A 24,720-nucleotide genomic window follows, 5' to 3' on the forward strand; every position below is an offset into this window, starting at 1 on the left:
TTGACATACTGTGTTTTCGGTGGGACGTTTGGAGGGAATTTGAGAAATTCTATGCAATAACCATGCTGGATAATTGCTAAGACCCAAGTGTCTGTTGTTATTTCCTCCCAATGTGTGTAAAACTTGGTTAGTCTCCCCCCCACAGGTGTTATGTGTTGGGGATTTGTGACTTTGAAGTCACTGTTTGTTTGGAGGAGTTTTGGGACTTTGGAACTTTCCTCTATTTCTTTGAAATTGTCCTCCTCTATATTGTCCCCGAAAACCTCCCCGCTGATACAGGCTCTGGTAAGTGGGCTTTGTTTGTGAGGTTGTGGCTTCTGTGGTCTGCCCTCGAAACCCCCCTCGAAATTGTGTCTTTCGAAATGTGCTTCTGCTCTGCGGGGAGTAGAGTGCGCCCATGGCTTTGCCCGTGTCAGTGTCTTTCTTAAGTTTTTCTATTGCAGTGTCCACCTCCGGCCCAAACAACTGCTGTCCGTTGAATGGCATATTCAGCACAGCTTGCTGTATCTCTGGTTTAAATCCTGATGTACGCAGCCATGCATGTCTCCTTATTGTTACTGCTGTGTTGACAGTTCTAGCAGCTGTGTCTGCAGCATCCATTGCTGACCGTATCTGATTATTGAAGATACTCTGTCCCTCTTCTACCACTTGCTGTGCTCTTTTTTGGAACTCTTTTGGTAAATGTTCAATAAAGTGTTGCATCTCATCCCAATGGGCCCTATCATATCTGGCTAACAAAGCTTGCGAATTTGCAATACGCCACTGGTTTGCTGCCTGTGCCGCCACCCTTTTGCCTGCAGCATCGAATTTTCTACTTTCTTTATCTGGAGGTGGTGCATCTCCTGAAGTATGAGAGTTGGCTCTTTTGCGCGCTGCTCCCACTACAACAGAGTCTAGTGTTAGCTGTTGTGTGATGTACACTAGGTCTGTTGGTGGCGGTTTATATTTTTTATCTACTCTTGGAGTAATGGCTCTCCCTTTGACAGGCTCCTCAAACACTTGTTTAGAGTGTTTTAGCATTCCGGGTAACATCGGAAGACTTTGATATTGACTGTGTGTAGACGACAGTGTATTAAAAAGAAAGTCGTCTTCAATGGGTTCTGAATGAAGGCTGACATTGTGAAATGCCGCTGCTCTTGATACCACTTGAGCGTAGCCTGGACTATCCTCTGGTGGCGATGGTCTCGCTGGATAGCATTCAGGACTATTATCTGACACTGGTGCGTCATAAAGGTCCCATGCGTCAGGGTCATTTTGACTCATTCCTGTATGAGTTGGGGATTGCATCATTGGTGGAGTGGCTACCGGTGATGGTTGCGGAGAGTGATGTGGGGGATGGTGGTGGTGTTACTTGTTTAGCCACCTTTGCGTGTGGCTGTTTGTCCTTGTCTTGGAAGGCAAGTTTACGTTTTATTTTGATTGGAGGAAGAGTGCTGATTTTCCCCGTATCTTTTTGAATAAAGAGCCGCCTTTGTGTGTGATCTGGCTCTATTGTCTCTATTTCTTGTCCAAATCTGTGTCTTCATTTGTGAGGACAGTCCTTGTTCCTCTGAATAGGAACTTATTTTCGGTTCCGAGGCCGGATGTTTCGGTACTGAAACCTTTTCGGCTGCTTTTTTCGGCTCGGACGAAACCTTCTTTACTTTCGGCCTCGTGCCCTCTCGGTCCCGCCCCTTTTTCGGTGCCGCTGTCTCGATGGCGAATCTTTTCGGAGCCACTCTCTCGGGCCCGAGATTGCTGTGTGCCGGTATCTCGACCGGAGTCGGATGACTTCGACACCAGCTCGCCCTTTTTCGGTGCCGATGGACGGTCACCTATTTTTCGGGTTAAGCCATGGCCTGTTGGCGGTGGCGTCCCCTGGGCTTTAGCGGTCTTCTCATGAGTTCTTTGTTTCGACGTCTTACTCACGGTTTTCGGCGTTTCTTTGGGATCGATCTCCTCCGAGTCCGAATCCTGGGTGGAGAATGTTTCTTCCTCCTCCTCGAAACGCCCTTGTCCTGTCGGCGCCGACGCCATTTGCAGTCTTCTTGCTCTTCGGTCCCTGAGTGTCTTCCTGGACCGAAACGCTCGACAGGCCTCACAAGTATCCTCCTTGTGTTCTGGTGACAAACACAAGTTACAGACCAGGTGTTGATCTGTATATGGATACTTGTTATGGCATTTTGGACAGAAGCGGAATGGGGTCCGTTCCATCAGCCTTGAAGAGACACGTGGCCGGGCCGACCAGGCCCCGACGGGGATCGAAAAAAAACCCGAAGGGCCACCGGAGCTCTTCTTAATTCGGTGTCGATCTGTTGTAACTAACCCGATACCGAACGCAAACAATACCAACAATTTTTCCGAGATTCTGACTAACTTTCGGACCCGAAACACGGAGCGAAAAGGAACACGTCCGAACCCGATGGCGGAAAAAAAACAATCTAAGATGGAGTCAATGCCCATGCGCAATGGAGTCGAAATGGGAGGAGTCCCTCGGTCTCGTGACTCGAAAATACTTCTTCGAAGAAAAACAACTTGTAACACTCCGAGCCCAACACCAGATGGCGGGATGTGCACAGCATGTGTATCTGCAGCTACACATGCCATCGGACATATATATATATATAGCCCCTCTCCAATAGCACTATGCACCTCCAGTAAACACTGTCCATACATCTATATCTTCAGTCACTGTATGCATTATATATATATATATACATATATATATATATATACACATATATATTCTCTTTAAAACATTTCTAAATTTGAGACCTCGCAGTACAACCGTATTTCTGAATCTGCACTTGGTAAGAATGGAATTTCTTCACTATTGTATACAAATTATCATCTAGTGTAATTAATAATGAAAACCGTACTAACCATAATTGAACACTATTTCTATTTTAGTATAAATGTTATGCCACCCAAAGCACAGTCTAGTGTATCTCTCCCCCTATGTTACAAGACCCTCCGCTCAAGCACCTTTCTCAACAATTCTGTATAAAATGGTCCCTTTATTACAATCTGCTCAAATATGTCGGCATCCCTTGATACGTATTAGTATTTCCTCACATCATGGCCTTTCAGGTGCAACTCAGTTCTCAAATACATAGCTCTAAATTTCTCTGGCCTGCAGATGAATCTCCTGTAATCATAAAAATTATCAATAATAAGGCCAGTTTATCAGTAGGTATAAACTAATGATGAATATTGGTCATCAATACTGGAGGCTGGACTTCCTTTTTAAGCCCATTTAAAGTCCCTTACTCCAATTTGCAAAAGCAGATTTTTTAGAAGAACTTTTGCTTGTCTACATCCTCTATGTAGGCAGTAAATGTGCTGGTCTGTGGCTGTCTCTTTCATATGGTGTGTTGTGCAACTACGCGCTTTATGTCACAAACGTTCAATAGTTTCTTCTCCTTTAGTAGTACAGGTTAATAAGGGCTCACTCTGTTTATATCCTCTTAGTAGGAATATTTTGAGGACATCTGTTCTTGGATAAGTCAAGTGACTGATTTCACCATCATGTGTACTGCATCGTCATAATTTGTCTGTCTTTTATTTATATATTAGTAATTGATTTAATTTTAAATTTGCACAGCGCAACAAATCCCCTTAGGCGCCAAGGCGCTACATTGAGAATTGGCATTGCTCCTAAAATCATCTTGAGAAAAAACACAGTTAATTATGGAAGGCAAAATGGCACCTCTCAAACTATATGTATTTAGTTATATTAGTAAAGCATTTGTATCCGTTGAAGGCCCAGATCTTATCTTTTCATGCTCTGAATCTACCAAGCTACTCCCTCATAATGCGTGAACCTGTAAAGGAAAACTTTTGATTCATAATACATTTTATCTGGTATTGGTATTTATGGCATAAAACATTTACAGGATTAACCAGCAGGTTAGTTTTGCAAAATGGACAATTTAACACATAAGAAAAAAGCCTGATCATGGAGTCAGCTGTAAATCAATTTAAGTTGGAAACCACAACCCCTTCAATGATACAGGATATATTATGCTACCCAAGGTGTATGAGCTCAGAGATAGATTCTTTCTACTTGGAACAAACATAGGTGGTGATTCTGACCCTGGCGGTAAAAACCGCCAGGGCGAATGACCGTGGTTGCACTGCCAACAGGCTGGCGGTGCACTGCTGGGCATTCTGACCGCGGCGGTTCAGCCGCGGCCAGAAACGGAAAGTCGGCGGTGTACCGCCGACTTTCCGCTGCCCTTCAGAATCCATGGGGATTCTGACACCCCCTACCGCCATCCTGTTCCTGGCGGGTCTCCCGCCAGGAACAGGATGGCGGTAGGGGGTGCCGCGGGGCCCCTGGGGGCCCCTGCAGTGCCCATGCCAATGGTATGGGCACTGCAGGGGCCCCCGTAAGAGGGCCCCACCTTGTATTTCAGTGTCTGCTTTGCAGACACTGAAATACGCGACAGGTGCAACTGCACCCGTCGCACACCCTCCACTCCGCCGGCTCCATTCGGAGCCGGCATCCTCATGGAGGGGTGTTTCCCGCTGGGCTGGCGGGCGGCCTTTTGGCGGTCGCCCGCCAGCCCAGCAGGAAACCCAGAATACCCGCGGCGGTCTTTAGACAGCGCATCGGTATTCTGGCGGTTCCCTCCAGGCGGGCGGCTCCCGCCGCCTGCCGGGGTCAGAATGACCCCCATAATGTCTATGAAAACACCTTGATTATACTTTTTATCCACACTTGTTCCAATATCTGGACTATGTCCTAACTGAGATTTTGGTTTGCAGTTTGTACGCTGGCCTTGTATCTCTAAATGTTTGTTTCGCTTTTCTGATAGTTTTATCAACACAGCACAACCCACATGGACATTTTATCAAGTAAATACAATTTTCAGTGATGGAAGTTGTAAACTGTTTGGCTTTGATCTTTTACTAATTTTTGTGTTGGTGCACAAACAGACTCTCAATAATGTTTGCAAGTACAATTCACACTGGGATATATACCCTTTTTCTGAACTTTAGAACATGTTTGTTGTACCTTACATTTTAGAAGGTTAGTCCTAATGATTTTGTCTCTGAGGTACCAGCCTCATTTGTAGAAAGCATTGTCTCTAAAGAGCTTCTTCTGTTTAACATCTACCTTGCTCATTTTCCACTTTTGAGCATCATTCTTTTCATCTTGTTACTTTGTAGAAAACTTTGTAACAAATTGGCATCTATTTATTCTGTTTTGTTGTATTTAATTTGTCTGTTTCTTGGCATCACTGATTATCTAGACTGAGTCTTAGGGGGGTGACATCCCTCGCACCATATCTTGCTTCACATTTCTTAGTAATTTTATTTCATTCCATTACGTAATCCAGTTGCTTAAACATTAGTCATTTGATCCTCAGAAGTTGTGAATATGGGAAGTGCTTTATTAAGTTTTGTGGATGGAAAGGTTGACCATGTAGTGAACTATTTCTGTTTGTTTTGTGCGTAATGTGGTGATCCATTTCCTTTCTTGCCATATATTTGCATTGAGAAAATGTACTATTTTCCTGTGCAGTGTGACCATAAACTGAGTTAATTTCTTTTTAACCCATTGATATTTCAATGATTTCTCATCTCGTGACCAGATAACCAAAATATTGTCACTAAATTTCGATAAAGTCCTAAGTTCTGTCATCCAGAATACAGCATTGAAGATATGCGCCTCCTCAAGTAATTGCATGAAGCTATTAGCACATGCTGGAGCTGCTACTGATCCCATCACAGTTCCTGACGCAGAAGGACTCCAGGACACTAAAATTATGAAGGCGAGTATTTTCACTTAAAGTAATGTTATCTCACAGGTGCATACACATTTCTGTTCAGCCTTTCTGATTTAACTGGCTTGTGATTTACCTTGAAAAATTGTCTTTAAGATATTATCATGCTCTTTGTATTATGGATTGTAAAAACAAATTCACGTCTTGTGACTTCTCCCATGGGGTCACACAGTATAGAAATCTACATAGCATAGATTTCTGCACAAGTTGAATGTAGCCCTCCCTGTACGTGCTTTTTCTCTCCTGGATAATTATTTTTTCCAGTGGAGAAACCCCATCTCCTGTGCCCCCACAAAACATGGAAAGCAAGTACATTTGCGCTTGACTGGTGTAAGTCTCTGACCATTTCCAGGACCAAAATCAAAGAAATTGTTAATGCCAACAAAGTACACACTTGTGGAGGAGAAATCAGTAGCAGTAAATGCATTTATGCCTGCCAGGAATCGTTTTGTGAATTCCAAGGGGGCGTAAATGAGGTACTTTAGTCTATAAACCAACCAACCACAGCACGGAAACCGCCCTCATCTCAGTCACAGACGACATCAGAACCCTGATGGACAACGGTGAAACAGTCGCCCTCATTCTCCTCGACCTCTCGGCTGCCTTTGACACCGTCTGTCACCGCACCCTAATCACCCGCCTACGCTCCACCGGGATCCAAGGCCAGGCCCTGGACTGGATCGCCTCCTTCCTCGCTAACCGCTCCCAAAGAGTTTACCTCCCTCCGTTTCGCTCAGAACCCACCAAGATCATCTGCGGCGTACCTCAAGGCTCATCGCTCAGCCCGACACTCTTCAATGTCTACATGAGCCCCCTCGCCGACATCGTACGCAAGCACGACATCATCATCACCTCCTACGCCGACGACACCCAACTTGTACTCTCCCTCACCAAGGACCCCGCCAGCGCCAAGACCAACCTACAAGAGGGTATGAAGGACGTCGCAGATTGGATGAGGCTCAGCCGCCTAAAGCTGAACTCTGAAAAAACGGAAGTCCTCATCCTCGGCAACACCCCGTCCGCCTGGGACGACTCCTGGTGGCCCACGGCCCTCGGCACCGCACCGACCCCCGCAGACCACGCCCGCAACCTCGGCTTCATCTTGGACCCTCTTCTCACCATGACCAAGCAAGTCAACGCCGTGTCCTCCGCCTGCTTCCTCACTCTCCGCATGCTCCGTAAGATCTTCCGCTGGATCCCCGCCGACACCAGAAAAACCGTGACCCACGCCCTCGTCACGAGCCGCCTGGACTACGGCAACACCCTCTACGCCGGGACCACAGCCAAACTCCAAAACCGCCTGCAACGCATCCAAAACACCTCGGCCCGCCTCATCCTCGACGTACCCCGCAGCAGGCACATCTCCGCACACCTGAGACACCTGCATTGGCTCCCAGTCAGCAAAAGGATCACCTTCCGTCTTCTCACCCACGCACACAAAGCCCTCCACAACAAGGGACCGGAATACCTCAACAGACGCCTCAGCTTCTACGTCCCCACCCGCCCCCTCCGCTCCGCTGGCCTCGCACTTGCTGCCGTCCCTCGCACCCGCCGCTCCACGGCGGGTGGGAGATCTTTCTCCTTCCTGGCGGCCAAGACCTGGAACTCCCTCCCCACCAGCCTCAGGATCACCCAGGACCACTCCGCTTTCCGGAGACTCCTAAAGACTTGGCTGTTCGAGCAGCGATAACCCCCCCTTTCCCCCCTAGCGCCTTGAGACCCGCACGGGTGAGTAGCGCGCTTTATAAATGTTAATGATTTGATTTGATTTGATATAAATGTACATGTACATTGAAAATATCTTTGTGAGTAGGGCCCACTGTTTTAGCATTCATCGCACAGTGTGAGAAAGCATATTAATGTTTTAAAAATATTTTTTATTAAATCACTTTCCACCGATGCTTAGCAATAGCTATTCCTAATTACCATTTGTCAATATTTCTTTAATCATTATCTGTCATTATTTCTTTAATGCCAGCAATGCATTTTATGTTTCCAAAGCATTAGAGATGCATTGCCTTCCTTTGCTAACCCACAACACTATAACAAAACAGTAGTGACTCCTGGCTTCAGCACTTGGTGCCAACCCTTCCCATACAAAGGAAGTGAACAATTAAAACACACAATTGAGGAGCTAAAGCACTGTACAGAGGAATAAAAGAACATTTATTCATTAAAGCTTGAACTGCAATTATCAGTGTAGCACACTTCTTTCATGTATACAGTGTTGATCACATGAAGGGTAAAGAAAAAACCGATGTATCTATTCCTGTAGTGTAAACAGTGAATGTTACTCTCTAGCCCAGTGGTTCCCAACCTGTGGTCTGGGGACCCCTGGGGGTCCGCAAAGCCTTCTCAGGGGGTCCGCAAGAGCCTAGAAAATAAAATAAATATGAACAAATATTGATAAATCCGGTCTCCAGCTTCCAGTAATGACTCAGGCGGGGGTCCCCGGATTCCCATGAGGATTCAGTGGGGGACCCTGGGTTCCATTAATGTTAAAGCGGGGGTCCACAGAAATCAAAAGGTTGGGAACCACTGCTCTATCCTACAAAACCTAATAGTTATTTACTCACCTGGGTGCAAAACGGCAATGTCAAGTGGCACTATTCTTAGTTACTTCTTCATATACTTGGGAAACAGTTGTGCAAACCACTTATATACAGCAATGTCCCCTTGGCATCTTAGCACACTACTGTTATTTTGAAGGCAAGTCGGCCCTATTGCAGGTTACTCGCCCCTTCCCAGTATTGTTTTTAGCACAGGGGTTCCAGTTAAACAGAACTCCTGGCTACATTAAGGGAAAGATCAGAAGGCAACTGTGGCCCTTCTAAGCTGTTCCCTCTAAGTACAAAGAGAACTATGTCCTTGAAAAGAAGATAAACACGGCAGGAGCAGCCTCTGTCGCCATCTTGTGGTAGGGTGTGTTAGCTGCCACATCATCAGTAAGTGCTGTAGGTTTGGTTTTGAAATGTATGTATAAATTCAGCAGGCAGATGGTACCCTGAAAAGGACTGAACTCCATATGCCACCAACCCACTTGCAATTGCCTTGGGGGACAAAATACGATTTTAAGCTGAGTGCTTAAAAACAGGCATGTGGTGGTATCTATAGAGTGAACAGGGCAGTGTGAATAAGATTAGAGCCCATATTTATACTTTTTTTGCGCCGCATTTGCGTCATTGTCTGATGCAAAAGCGGCACAAACTTACAAAATATAAGCCCTTACTTATACTTTTTTAGCACTGCATTTGAACCGCTTTTGCGTCAAAAAAATTATGCATACGCGGCACTAACAAAGTATAAATACAGGCCATAATTGTATTTTGTAAGTTTGCGCCGCTTTTGCGTCAAAAAATGACGCAAATGCAGCACAAAAAAAGTATAAATATGGGCCCAGGTTTGCTGCTCTGCCTCATGTCAAATGGAGATATGTCACATTTTCTCTCCCACTGTGCTGGCAAACGTTTAGCTGACATTCAAAGACGCACACACCCTGGGCCATTGTCCAAGGGTGTGTGCCTTTAATAAAGCACAGGCTTTGTATTGGAGGGGCCCTTTCCAGTATAAAACTCTTTTAAGGCTTTTCCCCACTTTGTATGCGTGCTGTACATGCAGCACACATGCAAAGGTGTACGGTTTTAGTGCAAATCCCTGTCCACAAAAGTTGGTACTAATGGATTTGGATCAAAACCCATAGGTGGCTGCATGGGAATGCCTATGTACTAACCACGGGACACCCTCTTGTAGCAAAGTAGCTCAGATCGCATTTGTGTTACTTTGAGGAACCTTTCCCCAATCCTGGTTTGCGTTGGATAGTAAATTCCATCCCAACATTTTGGGCCGGGCTTGTGTCACTTTTAGGACGTAAACCTAGAACAAAACTTTAGTTTTCAATTTATTTCAAATTGATAAATTAGCATCTGTTTGAGCTAAATTAGCTGCTGCACTAAAAAACTGCAAAATCATAACTTTGTCAATGTTAGGCAAGAAAGTTCACATCTACACAGATGTTTTATTTTAATCATGTAGAACAAAACTATTACATAGGGAAATAATCCTTTTCTAAGCATCAGGCCCAACAATCCTACAAGGATGAATGGTATCAGTACAATTTCCCTAGCATCACCGGCTCCTTTTGTACCGCACAAGGGGCCTGATTACAACTTTGGAGGAGGTGTTAATAAGTCCCAAAAGTGACGGTAAAGTGACGGATTTACCACCAGCCGTATTACGAGTCCATTATATCCTATGGAACTCGTAATACGGCTGGTGGTATATCCGTCACTTTACCGTCACTTTTGGGACGGATTAACACCTCCTCCAAAGTTGCAATCAGGCCCAAGGTGTATTTTTTTAATCCTTTCAGATGATCATTGCGCTCTCCTCTGCTCAGCAGGCCTCCTCCGCTGCACATGAAAACCGTCTGCGACCTTCATTTCAGCAGACTCTGCAGTTCCATCCTTCAGATGTGCAGCTACTGCCTAACATTTGTCAGTGCACATCAAATCAAGATTGATTTCTCATGCAGTAGGCTCCAGTTCTGTTTGCTCCATCTGAGTTCCAAACATCTGTTGGAAGCAATTCTTTCTTTAGGATCTCTTCCCAGATCTTTCCATCGCAGATCAGGTTCCGCTGGTCCCATGGTCTTAGCAGGCTAGGCTGTTCCAATCGTGATGGATACAACATTTAGAAAAGACCTTGGCATTATCTGCTAAGACCACAAGAGCGTCAGTTAGACGTGCTGTGACTTAGAAGAACATAGCCTACGGCATATTTGTGTCCTATGCTGAAGGACAGATCATCAGAGAGATCGATTCTACCCCTGGCAGTCGCTGCAAATTGGTCTGTCCAACAAAAATATCAGACAAAATGCAAACCTGCCAATCGTTCTGATTGTTATCATGTGCGACATGTTCTTTTCCATGAGCAGATATGTGAGAACTTCTGCTCAAACTCTTCAGCAGTTTCAAAAAAGCACACTGCATTATCAATTACAGCGAATAGATTCAGTGAGTGTGAACAACCAAATTAAAAGGTTTGCGTTACTATTGCAGACATTGAACTTATTTAGAAGCTCGTGACACTTATGACTTCCCCCAAATTAAGTCAGTCATTAACATGTATAAATTGCAACATTTGAATTGTGTAGGTCTCTCTGATCTCCTCTTCTCCGCTCGCGGTCGGCTGATCACGCCATCATTTCCCCGTAAGTTTCAGCACATGCTTCACCATGGCACCGATGCCATCGAAGATGTGATGCAGGTCTGTCTCGCACATAAACGCCGGTGTGGTTACCACCTTGTTCTTCTTGTCCACATGCACTTCGTAGATGGGAGTTAAGGAACCATCTCCTGGTCGAAGGAACACGTCACATGACCCTGGCTAATGTACGTCCAGAATGTAGAGTTTCTGATACCAAACTATAAGAATATTGATGGCAATATATCGACAACCATTCTCTCATTAAAGTAAGTACAATTAGTTAACTACTGATTTAGGGGCAGGTTTAAGGGCCCCTAATGCCTCCTTACGCCACATTAGCGTCATTTGTTTATTACGCGAATGTGGCCCAACAAGGCCAAAATCGCAGCTCCAAATTTACAAAGAGACGCAATGCACGCATTCCGCCACTTTGTAACCCTTTGCGCTACATTATGCCTGTGCCAGGGATAATAGATGCAAACGGGGCGTACAAGCTCATGGTTTTGTAAAACAAAAGCACATTCTCAGATGTAGTTCTGCAAACGCAGTTAGCAATGCCTTTCCACAGTGCGTCAGTAATTTTCAATCGGCGATATGGAATTATGCTAGTGTAGAGGCCAGGCAATATACACCTAGTGGTGCACCTTAAATACCACAGTGTGACTCTTCCACGTCCACCTTTCCTAACCATCTTAAGGGACTTTTGAGGCAGAATAGGACTGCCTACGTGGCTCAAAGACCTGCATGACATTAATAATCAGTCAGATCCTTGCGGCACAAAGTGGAATTTAAAAGGCCCACTTTCATAGGGACATGTTTATGTGGATAGTCATGCAGTGCAGCGGAGCAAGTCATCTTGCTGCACTCCACTGCAAGACGGAAAGAGCAGGAATTCGAAGTATATAAAATAATATGGTGCATTCCTGCCCTTTTCCCTGGTGCCCTTTTGGCTGCCTAGCTCCGACGCAGACAGCCTTGCACCATGATGCAAGAGTGCCTGCGTTGCATGCAGGATTGTGTTTGCGCAGAAAGGGGCACCTTCCTGCACCAAAACAATCCTGAGAGGCTTTTTCCTCTTTGTATGTGGGCTGCATAATGCAGCCCACATAGAAAATGGAAAAAAACGAGGAGGAATAAAGATATTTCTCCTCGTTGCACCTCTCTTGGGGAGGCGCATCTTTTTAGCCCATGCCCAGGTTTACCTATTCCTGTAAATCCGGCAATGCTTCAAAATCCATGGATGTTGAATGGGAACTCCCATGGAAACACCTCCCTGGGGTAGAGTAATGCAACGCAGCTATTAATGCTGCGTTACATTACTCGAGATTTATGAAGCCACGCAAGGTGGTCTTGCATGGCTTCGTAAATCTAATTTTTCATTTGTGTTGCTCTTGTGCCACGTTGCGTGGTGCAAAACCGACGCATAGGTGGTCACAAATACGGCCCTCAGACCACAAAATAAATTTAGAAGGAACTGGGCTGCAACCTTGTCTACTTTATTTGGAGCAGGATCACAGGGTGTGTTACTGTCTCTAAGGAAACTAACCAGAAGCTTTTTGTGAGAGTGAGGTGCCTTCCTGATGCAGCCAAGCTGATACCTGTATCTGGGGTGTCCACACGTCCTCATATCAGTGGAATGGACCTCCCAGGCACAATGCAGCCTGTGCGCTAAGGACAGGGTAGCTCTTATGGCCATCAGCTCTTCCTAGAGTATAAAGTATTCTGGGAGTTCTACCCTTGCTGGAGTTTGTAATTTTTGAGGCATAGATACTGTTTTCCCTATTTGAATGATTGCTATTTGTTTACAGTGATGTTTTTAAAGGTGTAAAGTTTTCTTGGATCTTCTACGGTGCTAGTAGGAGGGGAGAGAAAGCAGAAAGGAAACATTCAAAACTTCAGTAACTTAGAAAAGCACATTGGTAAGAAAAATAAGACCTTTTTAAGATGGCCAAGCTTCCCTAAACAAAATGCATTTAAGAGAGGGTCAACAAGACCTACACGGGGAACCCCAACAAAATCTGATGCCTTAAAGCTTTGAATATTACCACTTCTCCCAATATTCATCAATATCCCTGCTACGCAATCTCCAGTGACACACTTGGGAGCATATTTATACTATGTCTGTGTCAAATTTGCATCATTTTTTTTACGCAAATTCAGCACAAACTTAACTCCATATTTATATTTTGATGCTAAACACGTCTAGTGTCACAATATTGGAGTTTGCACCATTTTTGGGATGAGTGCACCTACCTTGTGTCAATGAGATGCAAGGTAGGTGTTCCCATCTAAAACATAGTGCTATCCCCCAGCCCCATATTTATCCCTCGTGCTAAAATGACTCACAGGTGGGAGGAGGAGGGAGCTTGCTTTACACCATTATTTAACATCTGGGTCAGACCAGGCGTTAGGGGTCTGTGGACCTATTTCCATGGTTAAACACCATGGAATGGGTCCACAGGTGCCCTCCCCAAGCACACCCCCGATCACACCAGAGGGACACCAGAGGATGGGGGACCCCCATCCCAGGTAAGTATTGGTAAGTATTATTATTATTTTTTTTTAAGTGCCATCGGGGGCCCTTTTTGGGGCTCCCTGCATGGCACTAGGTGCAATGGCCATGCCCAGGGGACCCTGGTCCCCTGTGCTGGCCATTGGGATGGTGGGCATGACTCCTGTCTTTTTTAAGACAGGAGTCATGTGTTAGGATGGTTGTGTGTCAGGAAATGATGCTAGGCAGGTTAACGGCATTTGTTTTTGCCTCTAGCCAGCCTCGTGTCATTTTTTGAGGCAAAACCCCCTTCACCCATACTGTTACCCCCACCCGGCTAACATCATTTTTACTGCCTGTAGCCCACGCTTAGTGCCGGCTTGCGGCATTCCATACATTTGGCACCCGGCTGCAGTTTGGAATGCCGGCGCTATACTTTTTGCCGCAAAACTGTGTTTACGCAGTTTTGCGCCAAAAAGTATAAATCTGGGCCTTGGTGTGGCTCTCATCTCTCATATGTTTAAGGGGAGAAGTACACCACCCGCCCCTTCTTCAAGAATCACAAGTCTAACAGTTTAGTCAAAGGATATATCGACATCGGTCGCACAGTGTTTCGCCCCCAGGGCACAGATGGCCTGTGCTGTTCCAGCGTAGGGCCACTTGCCACCTTTATCCTCTTCTTGTCCCACTGTCACTTCTGGGCCAGGGAGGACTTTGGCAGCCAGGACCGGGGCAATGCAGCACAGCCTGAGGAATGCAAGAGACGGGCATTAGAAAGTTGTCATTGGGTTCTCCATAGTGGGTCTGACGCCCTTAGTTTAGCTGCTTCCACTTGTGCGATGGACAAGCTCTGGAAGGAGTACAACAGAATGCGCCTTTGAACAGCGGGACATCACGCACTTGGGATCAAACACAGTTGTCATAATAGGAACACACACCACCACATCTAAAAGCAATTACAAACACATCGCTACTTGGGACTTCGCATATTCTTGGAAATGGGGAAATTAGACTAAGAAATCACTGTTTTGTAGAGTCCTGAAATGGTGGACTATTTTTAAGGTCAATACTTCTTGCTTATTGTGTATGTGCATAATCCTACATTATATGCTGATGGTCAAAAGTGGCTAGTGGGAAGGCACCCTAAACTGATGAACCCCTGTGAAATGCTGACAGCAGGAGGAGTGCCACAGGGTTAGAAGAACAGTTGTCTCTCATAATTAACCAGAAATCTCTATATGCATAACATGCACCAAGGTGCTCACTTGGGACTTTTTCCAAGGTCGAATCTACATGACACACCTTAGCCCAAGCAAGGTCCAAGGGTACAATGTTCTCCCAAGGATTAAAAGTTCTAGCTGTAAATCAGAGGTCTTTCCCTACCTTGCTACACAATCAATCTTGTTATACTGGAATTCAGTGTAAGAGACACCCGCAATCTCCCTAGTGTCATTAACCCTGGTACTCCTCGTACCGCCTACCACAGTACCTGAAGCCACGTGTAGAATACTGGAAGTACGTGCACGGAACAGGTATTACCACTCAGGCTCTCCAGGACATCATGCAAGACCATGAAGCAAAACATCTCTCATCCTACTGCACATTGATGGAGTCTCAGAGGTATTCCTAGGCTGCATCCAGCGACTGTTAGTGGTGCCACTGATGTTTGCTGCAGTGTCATCTCAAACTCAGAGCAGCATCCATGGTAACCTGATGCGAGACCTGTCAATATCAACCAACCTCCTTCTGGCGACTGTTGGAACTGCCTTTGCCAAATAAGTTCTGGGTGCCAAAGCACTATTGCTTAAGGTTACCTATGCAATACAGTGTTCAGAACTGCTGCAAAATTTCAAGTTTACCATGCAATTGCTGTTCCTATGATGAGACTACCAAGTGTCAAATGCTGTGCAGCAGCCATGACAGACTTAATGTGGATTGTCCTAAATCCATTTCAAACCCTCACATGTTGCTCATGGGGTCGAAGCTTATTTCAAAGTCGTTCATCAAATGCAGCCTCATGCACACCAAGGCCATTAAGAGAGCGAGAGGCTAAGCGCTTTATTGCCCTGGTGCATGACAAGTGGCAGGCTCGACACCAGTCGTGGCTAGCCTCAAGGTCGCGTTCCTCTCAGTCCTGCAAGGAAAAGAAGGAGAAGCAATGATACCCCTCAATGTCGTCATGTATAAAGCAAAGCCCAGGCGCTTTAACTAAGGCCCCACTGGACAGAATCCAAGAAACTGCAGGTAGTAGACAAGAAGGTAGTTCAGCCCTTTGAATGATGAATGCCAAATGCCTGTTTGCAAGGTATAGCTACAGTCTGTGGCATAAGGCGGCCATGGTTTGGTGGTACTAAATTTACCAGACCACCTCAAGAACCACTTTGTACAGGTGGTGAAGGACCGCAAAGACGCCTCCAAGTAGGTCTTAAAGGCAGGCCTAAAGACTGTGGGCAGTGTTGACAGAGCCATGAGTGCTTTAGTCAGCTGATCTTTAGGACTTCAATTCAATCTTGAGGCTGAGATACAAGCAGTATCAAGAACCTCAGAGTTTCTCCAAACAAGTTACCTTTCACCACTGTCAACCTTCCCATCCGGCCCAGGAGCCGCACTAACCTCTGCAGCAGTACAGGGGAAGAGGTACCACCTGGAAAGCCACTTCAACTACCCCTTATGGAAGCATGTGTGGCCCGTTAGAGGAAGGTTGTCTTCTTTTTTGCAGGTCAGGGAGGACATATCATCAGACCAATGGGTCTTAGAGATCACAGAATGGGGGTATGCCCTTCTCTTCCAACTCCTTCGATACCGCCCCCCAGATTCCGCCACTTGGAGAATCACACTTGATTTTGCAACATGAGGTGGCAGCACTGTTGCTGAAAGAAGTGTGTCCCAGAGCAGGAAACTGGGCAGAGGGGTACCCCCAGAAATTCCTGGTTTCCAAAGACAGATCTTCAATCCTAGGTCTCAGAATCTGGAACATTTATCTTCGAAGGAAGATGTTCAACATGCTGCTCCTGGCTCGGGTACTTTTAGCACTAGAAGCAGAAGCCTGAATGGTGTCCCTCAGCTTGCAGTATGCGTATATCCACATAAAGATCCTGCAGTCACACAGGCGGCACCTGCAGATCGTGGCAGATACTCTCCTCTGCCAATTCACGGTCCTCCTATTCCGGTTGACTTCGGCACTTGGCATATCGCAGGTCGGTGATCAAAGTGTTCCCAGACCTTGACAACTGGCTGTTTAAGGCAGGCTTACCACAGAAGGAAGGGAATCTGCACTCTTTGCAATTTGACCTCTGCTCTTGCCCGGGTTATTTCTGTGTCTGAAATGTGTTGAGTGGCAACATGAGCATCTCTTTACTCTTTTGCTAAGCATTACTGCTTGGACTCAGAAGTGAGAAGCGATGATCATTTTGTAGGTTCTGAGCTCCAGGTTTTCCTTGTCTGACCATTTTTAAGACCCAACACCTGGTAGGAGGTACTGTTTTGTTATCTATTCAGAAGGTAGAAGTTTCCAGCAGAAGAAAAAAGTTACTTATCCTCTGTAATGATCTTTGTTGTGAATACCCTTTTGATTCTTCATCAATACCGCCCACCCTCCTGTTCTGACAGATGGTCACATGCCCCTGATATTATTGAGTTTCCAAGTTAGTTGTTGCACTGTGAATCCACAATTAATCTGATGCCATCTTTGTCAAAATAAAATGGACGGGGAACTGACTGAAACCACAGTGCTGGGGTGGTTCTATATGGCTCAAGTAAAGTCACACCTGTACCGCTTCCAGCACAGAGATGAAACCAGCACGGACCACCAGCAGGAGAGAGATATGAAAGGATTCAGTCTGCCACCTGGGGATAATAAGAAATTGAGGAATCTGCAGTAGAGAATCCACTGGAAAGATCATTACTGAAGGTGAAGCACTTTATCATATAGCAAAAACATTTGGAAATACGAAGTTACAATTTTATAAAGCCTGTGAAGTTTTATACAGATCAGGCATTGCTTTCCAGATTGCAAAGCTGAACTTAATGCCTTGGGGTATCTATCACAATTTCTTTGTTTGAGCAACAACAATGATCTTGTTTTATTTGCTCTTAGAACATCATACAGGCAAAGTGGCTAAGGTTTCCGCCTATCCTTAACTAATCCCCAACAATTTGGAGAATGTCAAACCTGCTTAGCTCTCTCTTGTGGGATGCGGACTGTTTAGAAATTGTTAATGAATACTTGAATATTGTACTTGTACACAGCAATATTATACCAGACTACTGCTACCCTTTGTCTCCTCCTTTTCGATTACACATATCGGAGGCTGCATCAAAACTAACTTTATTTTCTTGGCAACAACTCAAGAGCAAAAAAGGACAAACGTCACTGTCTCCAGACTGGCATTTATGAAACTGGAGCATACAGATTTAAATTAGATATTTAAGTAGGACATCTCAAGGTTCGTCATATTTATTTGGGGACAATAGGAGGATTCTTGAAAGAGAAATAAGTTAGTGACATAAAATTACCACTTGATATAACTTCATGCACATGCAAGTGAAATCAGGTACATTCACTGGAACCTGGCGGGGTGAGATGTGGACCATGATGCTAAAAGAATGATTACCCACTTAAAAAAGTTCTCTCAGGGAAAAATGCACTTTGTTTAAGCGCATGGGATGTGTTAGCAAGGGAAGAAAAAAAGCTAATCCTCATTTCTGGGGCATGACAATCAGATCAAGTCCCTGCTCCTTCATGTGTACTTAACAGGAAGCCCTGATGATATCCTTGCTAGAATGACAACTGTGTCCATAGGATTCAGAGGTGCAATACGGTGACAAACAAACTGTGTACATGATGTGGGCACCCTCCTAAGAAGTTGTCCGCCTTTTCTTAAATAATGCTATAAATCTCCAGGCAATGTTCCTAATTTTTATCCCTGGAGAAAAATGCATGCTCAAATCCTATGATGTAAAATTGAGTTAATTTAAGCAGATTGCTGCAATGTTGGACTACAGCTTCATGCTCCAAGGCAAGGGCTCAAATCTTTGGTCTACCATGTTGCTAGACAATTATGTTTGACAGTGGAAATATCTTTAGAGTCAAACGTAGAACAAACCCCACCTCCATGAAACTCCCATCATTCTAAGTAGTGCAGAGAAAAAGGGGAGCACAATGCAGTTATCAGAGCTCCATGTCATGATATGGTGACCAGATTTTAAAACCGATAACAGGGACAGGCCACAGATCCTGAGGTAGGACTACAATCGCAGTGATCACAGACACGGAAGAAATACTACAACAGACCCCATGTGCAGTGAAGTAGTTTGTTGAGAATTGCTGAAATTTTTGTTTTAGTAACTATACACTGAAAATGAAACTGCAATTAATTTTATTTTTCCATATTTGGTGTTTGTCATAGGCTGGATCCTTCATGACATATATGGCTCTAGAGGGTGCACATGCACAATAAAACCTGTGAAACTTACACTGCTTTACATAGGTGGGACTTAAATCTTTCTTGGGAATTTTTAAAGTGGCAATAATAATTTTGATCAGACATGGTGGGCAAGGACTGGATAGCTGGTTACACCTATGAACCGCGGCCTCGTTCCTGCAGAGTGCACCAAGAGGACACCACAGGGGTTATCTGTCCTCAGCACAAACATGAGGTCTAAGTGCAATGTCCACATGGATGTTCAGGCTAATCTAATTATTTATCTTTTTTGTGTCAAGGTGCAGTCATGCATTAAGGGGAAGAGCGCAGTGAAGAACTGGCATGCTACTGCAAAGAAAGTAAAATTGATCATCTAAAGGTGTTTTTTCTGTGGTGAGGATCTTGGTGTTTTTTGGACATCCATAACTGGAACAATGCTTGACCATGGGAGGTTATCTCATTCAAAAGAAGTGTACGCTCCAGATTTACGTAATGAAAGGGTTGTCTTGCAATAGATTTAGCCCCCTCTGAAATGGACCAAAGGAATGTCCCTTGACCTTCCCATGTGGAGATGGTAAAGTAGGTATCTTCACACATATATACTCAACTTCTTTACCACCTGAAATGGCATGGTGTGGGTGAGAATCACCCCTGTGAAGATCTCCAGAGCCATATATCAGGTTTGTCTGAAGATCTGTAGAATGGGCCTTGGCCCAAAGCCCTGCTCCTTCTTCAGAAACTGACGTTGTCGGACCTCTTGAAAAAATCCACTGGGGGTGAGTCCAAATAGTTTTTTTTTATTTCTCAGAGGAGACTGGATAGTGCCTCTAAAATTATGTGGGGTGGAAAAGATGAAACTGAGGAATTTGGAGGAGAACCACTGCTTCTTATAGTTCTCCATCAAACTGAATCTCCAAATAAATAAGGGGGCTGGGAAGTAGTGCACAAGTAAATAATGGGATCTCCAGCATTCAAAGGGATGGATAAGTGCAACATACAGCTCTGTCAAGCATGAAACCCTCAGTCACTCACTATGTCTCCACCTCGCTTGATCACCTGAAAATCAATCAACTGCACTCACAGGAATAAATATACCTGCACCCGCACTATGCAACGGGATGAGCAGCTCTCAAACTGATTAATATCACAGGCACATACCCGATAGGTTTTGCAGCTTTGTGGAATTCCTGCAGCACTCGTTCCACTTCTTTGTCAACTTTGCAGTCTGCTCCATCCACAGCGAAGGTAGATCTGTAAAATGTGTGTAGCAAAGTCAGCGGTAATAAGTAAAAATGAAATTTAATCTCTGCTGTTTGTCATTGATTCTGCACATTCCCTCGTTCACTGCTGTGTTTTCAAAGACAAGGTATTATAGAAAATGGTTTTATACACAACCATATAACCTTCAATTGAAATGATCACTAAGTGAAACAATTCACAAAGAACAAACTATACACAACAGTTTGTGTTCTTCAGTGCAGTGATCAGAGAAATGGACTATCATGTACAAAGAGTCATCACTGTGATAACATTTTTATTTAAGTGGCAAAGTGTATCCATAATGTTGGGGTAAATTCACATAATGTATCTACAATAGAAACTCTGCAGTAATAATCTACCCTACCCTCGTTACTTTGCTTTCGGAAGGTTTGGACATCCAGGAGAGCCCATGGTTTTAAGAGCAGAGTAGAGTGTGTCGCAAACTGATAAAGCAAAGGACATGTCTGGAGGCCCCACAAGTGATCGTTTTTCCTCTATACAAATCTTTCTTTTACATCTTGGCTTTGACATTCTTATATCAAGGGAACCAAATGCTAGATGTTTATGAATAGCCTGTGAGTACTATATACTGAAAAGCACAAAACTTAACTCTGTTTTAATACAGGAATTGATCCACTTAAACTACATGTGCTTTGCAATGGGCAGTGCCATATTGAGAAGAAATTGCGCATGAGCACAGGGGAGCTGACAATTGGGCTCAGCAAGTAAATAAGCCTACTGACACGACATGGTCCACCGCCTTCATGCCCACAAGCCCAAAAAGAATTGTGTTTCTGACATTTTGCATACATTATGCACACCAATGCCATGCTGCTGATGGGGACCCTCAGATTTTTCTCACCTGGCAGACTAGAAATATTCTTGGGAGCTCCAACAAGTGTCATTTCTACAGTTTCCCAAAAGCCAGCGAATGCCCGCCTTGGACAACTGCCTTACAGCAACATAGCTGCGCCACCAGATAACATTTCCATAACATAACAATATACGTTGCTTCAACGTCTCCTGTCTCTATGGGAATATAGGTGATTCGATTCAAGGTACTCGAGACCCGCGTACCTCAGTCTTGTGCCCCTTTGAAGCCTATCATGTGAGATCCATTCCTTGAGCTCTATTCAGGGCCACAAGCTGGAGGCCTGCTAATTCCCTCCCATAACCACCCTTAAGGAGGATTGTTCATGTTCTACTGCATTGTATTACAGTTTTTGCATAGTGCTTCACACCCCAAGTGAAGCCATGAAATGCTGCAGTTACCACTGGTTCACGAGTACCCTCTAAGTGTGTGGGTGGAAGGGTGTTGGCAGCAGTAAAGTGCATATGTGAGATGCTGACTGTGGTGTATGCGGTTCAGAAGCATGCTCTAAATATGATGTGGCACATGTTACAGCATGTAAGTATGTTGTGTTGTAGGGAGTGTGGGCATTTGTGCAGCCACACATATACACTTACCTATTTGTTTAGTTTTTTACTCTACACCATTTGGTATTAATGATTGGAAGATCCATGCTTAAAATGCTTTCCAGGACTGGAGGTGATTGTCAATTCCGCCCTCATCGCATGCGCTGACGACATCAGGACCAAAGTCAACAAAGGCGAGACCGTCGCACTCATCCTCCTAGCCCTCTCCGCAGCCTTTGACACTGTCTGCCACCACACACTCCGCACACGCCTCCACAACATAGGAATTCGCCACAAAGCCTTAGACTGGCTCACCTCCTTCCTCACCGACCGGACCCAGAGAGTCCGCCTTCCACCTTTCCACTCCACCGCTACCAAGATCATCTGCGGAGTCCCCCAAGGGTCCTCCCTCAGCCCCACACTCTTCAACATTTACATGATCCCCTAGCCAACATCCTCCAACCACGCGGAATCACGATCCTCTCCTACGCAGATGACACCCAACTCATCCTCATCCTCTCCCTCACCCGCAACCCCACCACTGCCAAAACCAACCTACACGCTGCTCTCCTCGACACCGCCAACTGGATGACAACTAACCACCTCAAGCTTAACTCCAAAAAAAAACGAGATCATCATCTTCGGCCCCAACAAAACCATATGGGACGACTGCTGGTGGCCCACCGCCCTAGGCCCCACACCCACCCACGCAAACCACGCACGCAACCTCAGCATCATCCTGGACCCCTCCCTCTCCATGACACAGCAAATCAATGCACTAACCTCCTCCTGCTTCCACACACTCCGCACTCTAAAAAATAATCCTTCAAATGGATTCCCCCAGAGACCAGGAAGACAGTCACCAATGCACTCAGCAGCAGCAGACTGGACTACGGTAATGCACTCTACGTTGGCACCACACTCAAACTCAAACACAAACTCCAGAGCATCCAGAACACAGCCGCACGCCTCGTCCTTGGCCTCCCCCGCCACGAACGAATCTCACCACACCTCAAATCCCTTCACTGGCTCCCCACAGACAAGAGAATCACTTTCAAGCTCCTCATCCACGCACACAAATCCCTCCACAACACCGGCCCGACCTACCTCAGCGAAACAGTGAACTTCCACACTCCCACCCGCAACCACCGATCAGCCGACCTTGCACTAGCTACAGTCCCCCGCATCCATCGAACCACCACAGGAGGCAGGGCCTTCTCCTATCTCGCCCACAAAACCTGGAACTCCCTCCCCTCCAACCTCCGCAAAACCAAAGACCTCCTACTCTTCAGAAAAAACCTCAAGACATGGCTGTTCGTACAGTAACCGTCCCCCCCCCTGCTCACGAGCGCCTTGAGACCCTCACGGGTGAGTAGCGCACTCTATTAATCTTTTTGATTTATTGATTGGTTGTAAAGAGGGGGTCAGTAGATCAGCAGAAAGGTGTGAGTGTAGGTTGGTGATTAATGCTATGTAAAAACAATAATTCACATTAAGGGAGGGGGCTCAATTACCTCTCTGTCTAGAACAAAGGGCTGATCTGTGGTCAATGGCTAGTCCACCCTCAGTCTTTGGGTTGACAATTCTTTAAGAGCATCTTCAATACCTTAGGGATGTTATCAGGAAGAGGAGGATGTGCCTCATTACTGTACAGTGTCTTCAATCACATTTATTAATACAGATACTCTACGTGATCAAGACATTCAAATCTTACATGTATTGGAGCTCAACTTTTTAAGTACAAAGCCAACACAAATCTTTCCATTGTAGGTAGTTCACTTGTTATTAGACTGCAATGAACAGGAAATGGTTCGCTGAGTTGATTTTTGAAATGTAAATGTTAAAGTTGCTGATTAATGCAAGAAAATTTCCAGAGTTTCTGCTCATAGTAACACTCATAATATATCCTGTTTCTCTTTTCACTGCTAGGACTTCAGTGATGTAGTACACGTCAGTGGGATGCATAGCTGGGACTCAAATTTGTACAGGAATTTAAAATCGAATTGCAAATAAAGATAAAAAACTGAGTGTGTGATGACCACAGCACACAGCAATACATTTCATCAGATGCTTTAAAGACTTTGGGTCTGATTTTGACCTTGGAGGAGGGGATTACTCCATCCAAAAAGTGAACAAGTTCCGTAGGATATAATGGAACTTGTAATATGGCGGGCAGGATATCCGTCACATTTGATGATTTAATAAATACAACTGCTGCTGTTTGACATTTATGTTTATGAAACATTTCCATGTGTTTTCTTTGTATTGCTGTAGGCTTGATACCACAAGTGCACAGGTTTTTTCAAAATTATGTCCTTATATATTAAAGACATTAAATATTCCAGTATGCAGGAATTGCTGTTTTTGAGCATCAACGACTGAGCAAAGATAGGCCAACATGCTATTGAACAAATGACAAAGCCTGCAGCTAATGTGGTACCCCATCTCCCTCTGTATCTGAAGCTTGGGAACATGTCTATTCTGATGTCTTAGTTATTGGAAACATACAGATTTTTGGCAGCTCCAAATCCACCGGGAAAGATGACCGCGTCATGGTTATTTGCCTGAAGTTGAGCCAAATCGGTGATTTTGCCTCTAGCGATCCTTGCAGATTCTGCCAAGACATTTCTGGAAGCAAAGGAAGACATAAAAAAAGACTTAACATAACTGACTGGGAGAAAGCAGGTAGCAGTGTGCAAGTTTGGGCAGCAAAAGCATGATTAATGGTATTCTGAGGCACTGAAGCGAGATCCAATGCTCTGAAACTGAGTGGGAACCACAGGCCAGTAAATAAGGGTTACTCTATTGCAGACCTCATTGCAGGGTTCCCAACAGTTATTCATCTAGCAGTGAAGTAACTGGAGAAAAGTGACAAAGCACTTACTTTTAATGCTGGTTGCCAGATGCTTGTGGCATGGCTGTATTATTGTCTCCATCTACACCGCATGGAGCTTGAGTTGTGTGGTTTAAAGGTTCTTGAACATAGATGGTATGTTTTATATTTTGTTTACTTGCTATATTTATTTAGCATGAGTCGAGTCCAGAAGGCTAACTGTTACAGAGACACGGGGAACACAACATCGTTTGCATTTTTCCAGGTCGACAAGAATGCAAAATCTGCAGGTTAGGGAAAGGGTGTGCATGAAGGACAAAG

At 44.9% G+C, this 24,720-nt stretch overlaps 1 protein-coding gene across 1 annotated transcript in view; it reads right to left on the reverse strand.

Annotated features, from left to right (window-relative positions):
* Positions 1-7,627: 7,627 nt before the first annotated feature.
* LOC138248843 (glutamine amidotransferase-like class 1 domain-containing protein 3, mitochondrial) overlaps positions 7,628-24,720 on the reverse strand; it is a 34,581-nt gene continuing 17,488 nt past the window's right edge. The window contains exons 4-7 of the mRNA XM_069202794.1: positions 24,075-24,194; positions 20,049-20,141; positions 14,058-14,214; positions 7,628-11,099 (exon numbers count right to left, since the gene is read on the reverse strand). Of these exons, the coding sequence (XP_069058895.1) occupies positions 10,971-11,099; positions 14,058-14,214; positions 20,049-20,141; positions 24,075-24,194 (499 nt within the window). The 3' untranslated portion in view covers positions 7,628-10,970. The remainder of the gene's footprint in view (positions 11,100-14,057; positions 14,215-20,048; positions 20,142-24,074; positions 24,195-24,720) is intronic.

Source organism: Pleurodeles waltl, chromosome 8 (genome assembly GCF_031143425.1).
Source record: "Pleurodeles waltl isolate 20211129_DDA chromosome 8, aPleWal1.hap1.20221129, whole genome shotgun sequence".
Taxonomy (NCBI): domain Eukaryota; kingdom Metazoa; phylum Chordata; class Amphibia; order Caudata; family Salamandridae; genus Pleurodeles; species Pleurodeles waltl.